The sequence below is a fragment of the Sorex araneus genome, chromosome 1 (genome assembly GCF_027595985.1).
Source record: "Sorex araneus isolate mSorAra2 chromosome 1, mSorAra2.pri, whole genome shotgun sequence".
Classification (NCBI taxonomy): domain Eukaryota; kingdom Metazoa; phylum Chordata; class Mammalia; order Eulipotyphla; family Soricidae; genus Sorex; species Sorex araneus.
In genome coordinates this window covers 10,220,324-10,227,687 of record NC_073302.1, presented here as the reverse complement: position 1 = coordinate 10,227,687, position 7,364 = coordinate 10,220,324, and the positions used below count along the sequence as shown (strand labels likewise).

At 39.0% G+C, this 7,364-nt stretch overlaps 1 protein-coding gene across 1 annotated transcript; it reads right to left on the bottom strand.

The window, feature by feature from the left end:
* Positions 1-225: 225 nt before the first annotated feature.
* LOC101544010 (olfactory receptor 1J4-like) lies at positions 226-1,173 on the bottom strand. Its single transcript, XM_004613542.2, has one exon. The coding sequence runs from the start codon at positions 1,171-1,173 to the stop codon at positions 226-228; it is 948 nt and encodes a 315-aa protein (XP_004613599.1).
* Between the last annotated feature and the right edge of the window lie 6,191 nt (positions 1,174-7,364).

Here is a 7,364-nt window from a genome sequence, read left to right as displayed (position 1 = left end):
TCTAAACATGCTGAAATAAGGCATCATAGTTTCTAATAATTCCTTGGTATAGTCACTGAAAGTCAGTCTGGGGAATAAACCTGGTACATGTTAGTAGTGGTAGGAATGAATATGTCTATATCTCAGAGATGTATGTGAACACAATTTCAACAGAACACAAAAATAGATGTTTTAGGATGATAGTCTCCTTGATTATTTGAATGCACAGCAGGTAATACAATCACATTAAGTTTTTTGACAACAGAACTTGACTCTGCTAGCGAGCAAATTAAGAGCTTGTTTTATATCTCTGTTTCTCAAGCTGTAGATAAATGGGTTCAGCATGGGTGTGACTATCATGTACATCACAGAAGCAACTATATCTTGATTATTTGAGGAAGATGAAGAGGATAAAAAATAAACTTTAAGAATGGTTCCATAGAATAAAGACACAACAAGGAGATGGGAACCACAGGTGGAAAGGACTTTGAAGAATTTCTTAGCAGAGGGATTCTTCAGGACAGTGGCCCATATTCGGATGTAAGTGCCCAAGATACTGAAGAATGGCAGATAAAAAGAAATTCCTCCCTCAATGAAAATGACCAGTTCATTGAGTGAAATGTCTGAACAGCTGATCTCCAGGACTGGAGTGAGTTCACAGAAGAAGTGGGGAATGGTAATATTGTCACAAAAGGAAACTCTGGCCAAAAGGAGGGTGTGCAACAAAGAGTGGAAGCAACTGAGGATCGAGGATGTTGCTGCTAGAGCAATGCATCGCTCCTGCCTCATGATGGTGGTGTAGTGGAGCGGCTGACAGATGGCCACATACCTGTCATATGCCATCACTGTAAGAAGGAAGTTTTCAGTACAGCCAAAGAATATTAAAAAAAAAACCTGAGAAATGCACCCTGCATAGGGGATAGATTTGTGATTCGTCCTCATGTCCATCAACATTTTGGGGACAGTGACAGATGAGAACGTCACATCAGTGAAGGCCAAGATACTGAGGAAGAAGTACATGGGGGTGTGGAGGCGAATGTCTATGCGGATGAGCAGGATGATGAGCAGGTTCCCCAACACTGTGGTCAGGTACATGAGCAGGAAGAGGATAAAGCAGAAATCCTGACGTTCTGGTGGAATAGGGAGACCCTGGAGAAGAAATTCAGAAACTCTGGTCTCGTTTTCTCTCATCATGCTGCTTTTGTCTTTGCTGAAGATAAAAGAAAGAGGGAAATCACGTATGGAAAGTGAGTAGTGTAACATCATACTAAAGCCAACTGTATGTGAGAATATTAAATTTTAACTAATCACATGTGGTTACATGAACCACAGTTTGTACCATCAGGTTCCAGTGGTATATTACACTCTAATATCAATAGTAAGATTTCATTTTAAAAGAAGAAGGTGGTTTTGCTAATTCCAAAAATGTTTTTATGATTTCATCGTTTCTAACACAAGTGGATCAACATGGCGAGTATCATGCTAAGTGAAATGAATTAGAATGAGAGGAATAGACATAAAATAACTGCACTCACTTATTGAATATAAAATAACGGAATGAGAGACTAACACCCAATCAATGATAACAGAGATAAGGGCCAGGAACTTTGCTCCACAGCTTGGAATCAGGCTTCACTTGCTGGGGAAAAACTTAGCTGGGATAGAGAAGGGACCACTAAGTGTATGAGGCTTGGAGGCTCATTGGGGATGAGAGATGCATGCTGAGAATAGACTATAGACCAAACATGATGGCCACTTGTACATTGACTGAAATATGTAACACTGAAAGGAGAGAGAGAGTAAAAGGGAATGCGCTTGCCAGAGGCTGGTGGGGGGAATGGGGTGTGGAGGACAGTAGGGATACTAAAAACATTGGTGGTGGAGAATGGGCACTGGTGGAGGGTTGGGTACTTGATCATTGTAGGACTGAAATACAACCATGGAAGTGTATAAGTCTGTAACTTTACCTCATTGTGATTCATTAGAATAATATCTTTGGTTTAATTTCAATATTTCCTCTTTTGAAAGGTTTATTTTATTTTATTTACAAATTTTAATTGATGTACTGTTATCGATTTCAATACATAAAATGTTTTGTTTGGGCAATGCTCAGTGGTTTTGCATTCAGGGGTTACTGAGTGCACTGGATTTGCACCAGGAATTTCTCCTGGTGATGCTCAGGAGACCATATGGGATGACAGGGATTAAACCCAGACCGGAGTTGAGCAAGGCAAAAATACTACCCGTTGTACTATCACTCATACCCAATATATAAAATGCTTTGAAGATCCTAACTTTTTTGGATGCTACACAAAGCACTAAGTTTATAATGGTTCATAAGGAATCAAAAGTCTCAGGGTAAAGGAGTGCTCACTTTTGTATTATGTCATGTCAATCTAGTCATTTGCCAGGATTTTATGGAAATTTGGATATTAGGACACATCCAAAACTTTTCTCCTTAAACTGCTGAAACTATATACATTGGAATAGAGTACAGTGAACATTTCTGGATCCTTATTTATCAAATAGCATAGCAGGTAGGGCCTTTGCATTGCATGAGGCCAACCTGGGTTCATTCTTCGTTCCTCTCAGAGAGCCTGGCAAGCTACCAATTGCATCTCGCCCAAACTGCAGAGACTGGCAAGCTATCTGTGGCATATTCCATATGCCAAAAACTGTAACAACAAGTCTTACAATGGAGATGTTACTGATACCTGCTTAAACAAATCTATTAATAATGGGATGAAAATGCTACAGTGATATTTATCAAAGATAAATATCATCTATCGCAGCATCCCTGAGATTACTCGAGGGATTCCAAACTTCCTCAAGCCTGATTTCAAGCTTCTTCTCCTATGCTGCCCATGGTTCTATTAAAGAAATTTTACTTCAGGAGCTGGGGAGATAGTACAGGGGGTAGGGTGTTTGCCTTGCATGCGGCTGACCCAGGTTCAATTCTCAGCATCCCATATGATCCCGTGAGCACCTCCAGGAATAATTCCTGAGTACAGAGCCAGAAGGAACCCCTGTGCAAAGCCAGGTATGACCCAAAAAGCAAAAAAAAGAAAAAACAAATTTTACTTCATAGTGAGCACACATTTGTCTGTTCAGATGCTGCAATGTCTTTACTTAACTCTGTTATTTATGTAAAACAACAGAATCTGGAAGTGTTTAAAGGAGAATAAAATTTTTGATAGTTGATGATGAGACCCCAAACCACACTCAGAACTGCTCTGCATCTGCTTAATGGTAGTTTATTTGGTGCATGTGGTCTGATTGGAGGGACAATCATTATAAGTCATTCGCACAAACCTGCTTCTAAGTCTCTTTCTCTTTCTCCCTCTATCTTTTTCTCCCTATTAAAGATCTATATTGTAAGTCAGATGTCACACATAAAAAGACACAACTTTTGAAGAAATATTAATGTATCCATATCACCCAAGGAGGTATTTGCACATAGCACTGAACATTAAACACATGTACAGACCTCTAAGCACATGAGACACACTTTGCTCACCTAGAATTCCAGTTCATTCAACCTCAGCAATTCTTGGTAGCTCAGTAAATTCTAATCTTGTATCCAATTAAAATTCTGATCAGCTTCTCTCCTAGAACCCAGGAAAAAATGAGCAAGAGGACAGCATCCTTCTACCCATAAATGCCTGGGCTTTCTGTGTCCGTCCTTGACTCCAAAGAAATAAGAATAGAACTCTATAAACAGAGAAGACGAAGTGAAAGGTCCCTAAGCTCCTAGTTAAGGAGAAAGTAGGATAATTGCCTCATCCAGTGAGATCTTGGGGAGGGGCTTGTGGGTGGACTGGAGACTCTGAGCCTGTGAAGCCACCTGAGAGTGACCGAGGTATCAGGGGCATCCTAGCAGCTGTTTGCCTGCCCAGAGTTCCAGCTGGAGGGAGGAATACTGAGATATGCTCCAACTTCAATGTAGCTAATGTCTTTCCAGACAGGACTGGATGCCAGAGTCTGTCGGCCATTCACTCTTGGTTCTCAATAAGTCAAGTGACTTCTCTCAGCTTTGTCTCTGGAGCTATAAAATTCAAATTATTTTTGCATGCCATTGAATCCTTGATAGCATTTGTTTCATAGTGCATGCTCACACACACAGGTGTACAATGCGTGTCCACTGTGAGTGTCATTAACTTTGTTTATTACTCCAGGAGATGAATACACATGTAAGCAGTACTAGAGTAATTTAGAAGCATCTATAAGAACAGGATAATTTACTAATATATTATTTATAACCCAAAAGTACTTAAAAAGTCCGCACAAGACATCACAATTATGTAATGCAATATTCAGTATATGGGTCAGAATAATGTTCCTTCTATATCATATTAGCATGCGTCTATATTTATAGGGAACTGGACTCCATTAAGTTTTTTCAGAGAAGAGCTTATATTCACCCTATCCTCCTTCGCAAGTTTTCCTTTAGCATATCTTGTTTCCCTCAATCTTCCCCTCAAGGTAATATGACATATCTATTCTGCCATATATATTTCTTTTTTTTTCCTTTGGCAAATTTTTAGTCAGGTGTTTTATTGCTTTTTTTCTTCTCAAAGAACTTTTAGTATCGCTAAAAGTAAATGATTTCCAACATGGATAGGTAGATTAAGATGCTTTTAAATGAATACATAGTAATAGCAGAAAACATGGAAATATGCATTTAAAAGTTTGAAAAATAATTGAAGATAAAATAATACATTTTGTCAACATAATTTATCCACCTATATTAGAAAAATGAAATGAACAATTTCTGGGTAAATTTAAAATTCAAGCTTCTTGGTCTCCATTTTCTAGTTATTGTTCACTGATTAATAACAATGGAAACAAATGCACTAAAGAAAGAAAATTAAAGTTGCATATTTAGAAAACTTCACGGAAACTAGTTAAGCATAAAGAGCTAAAATGTGAGCATGGGGCCAGAGAGACAGTACAGAACTGTCTCTGTGTTCTATAATGTGTTTAAAAATATGTGTTTGCTTAGAATTCCATGAGCCTTGGTTCTATCCCGAGGACCACAAATGTTTCCTCAAACCCCACCAGCAGTAATTCCTGAGCACTGCTAGGTCTGGTCCCGAAACAAAACAAAACAAAACAAAACAAAACAAAAAACTTTATTAGGTGTGTGGTATAGCACTGTATAGCATCAGTTCCAGGTCTCTCTTTCTAGATCTTGGCGGTTATTTTAACCTCTCAGCCCAATTTTTCATGAATAAAAATTAGATAAAATTATGCCACTCTCATAGTTCTTATATAAAAATTAAAAGTTAAGCAATTAACACAATATCTGACTTTTAAGCCTTATCAATGTGAAATACCTATTATAACTTTAACCAATAAAATAATGGGATGAGAAACAAAACCTTCCAAATAATATAGATGATACAAGATTAGAATTTGATATATCCTAAATAATAGTGATCAATTAACTTCAAATGCAGTTGTAAGATAAATTAAATTTTTACTACTAGAAAAGGAAAAGAATTTCAATAAAGAACCAAGCAATGAATTTGGTTTATTGTCTAAAACAGAATAATACATGGAAATCATAAGCTATGGGTGCAACCGTCTTTTGTGTCATACTTTATCCTTTTGACACTGTGGAAGTCTTGTGACAAACCAAAAGTTGAAAACATTTGAAATCTTAAAAACAAAATATGTTTTCATGAATGAGAATATGTGTGATGAAAAGATCTAGCACATTTAAATTTTCACTGACAATTTTTACTATTTCATTTAATTTTAGGAAAAAAATTTCCCTTAAACCATATTTTTTTCAAATAGAAGCATCAAAATTACTTAGATAATATGATCAGTCATTAACAACTCTGCGAACATTTCCACTGAGTGTTAAAATTTATGGGATTTTTTTCGCATTTTATCTAGATTTGGTGGCAAATTTTATCAATCTACATCTAAATTTTTCATGATTCTAATTCTTTTTCCACAAAAATTTTTCCAATTACCTTGATTCAAATGACTAAACCCCCATAGTTATTATTTTTTTTAAAATTTTATTGAATCACCATGTGGAGGGTTACATAGTTCTCAGGATTATGTCAGTTATACAATACTCAAACACCCTTCCCTTCACCAGTGCCCATCTTCCATCACCAACCCCCCCAGTATACCTGCCGCCCCCTCCCACCTCCCCAGTCCCCACCCTTGTAAGTGATAAGTTTCACTTCATTTACGCCTTATCTCGATTACATTCCATGTTTCAACACACAACTCACTACTGTTGTTGGGGTTTCCCCCCAAAAAGAAAAAGACAGTCCTATTGCCAAGGAGGCATTTGACAGTTCTCCACTGCTAAGAATATAGAGATATTAAGTCCTGCTGTTTGTTACATAACTTTTATTTTTCCCCCTTGCCCCACGCCACCGAGTTCATGCCTGTTTAGTAATCGCCACGCTGCCTGACAAGGGAAAAAAAAACGAAAACTGAAAAGGATGGTTATTTCCCATCATCAGCAGGCCTGGGGCTCTGGCTTAGTTGATAGACTAGTAGAGTGTCTGCAAGCAGTTTCTGGAACCGAAGGTCTTGCGCTGGTATCGGCTCCGGCTCGAGATTCCACCAGCGTCCCACTGTTCCATGTACATAGTTTTTCCCCTTATATCCCATTCCCACGCCACCAGGTCTGTTTGCTTAATGGACATCACACTATAGTTGACGCCACGCCGCGTTTCCTCCCGAGAAAGAAGAAAATTTCTTCTCCGCCGGCGTGGGGATATAGCTTAGTTCAGTCTAGAGAGATGGCTACCACTTTGATTGCCTTCAATATTTCAGCAACAGACTTACTATTCTTGTTAGGATCTCCCACAAAAGTCCGACCCATTAAAATGGAACCATTACATATTGCTGATGTTAAGATGACATTAGGTCGCGCGGCCGCGGTAGCGGCCGCGCAGTTTTGGGTTTAGTATAAAGTCCAGGGAAAGTACAACCAGAAATAACATCACTACAAACTTTTACCCTTTTATGGTGCTCATAAGATGGAGAAACCTAGAGAGAGGCTCGGCGTCTCCATTTTGCGCTCAGAAAGCCGCGGCCCCTGCGCTGTGCTCGGGAGGAAGGAGTTGAGAGAGAGAGGTTAAAAGAATTGGGGGATGCCCGGTTCCCACTGTTTCAGCCCGCTGTGGGGTCTCCGATCACGTGCCAGAATTAGTTCAGTGGGCTGCTTGGAGTCCAAGGGCGCTTCCTTGGGCTCTTCCATCATGCTCGCTCCGCAGCAGGGTCCAAAGGGCTGCCATATATATTTCACTGGACTAGAGACGTTACCGACTGGATTCCACCAGATATCAAAGTAAAACCTGGTTGCCCACCTACGAGATGGTCGTACTTCTTTCTCAAGACCCTAAACGAAT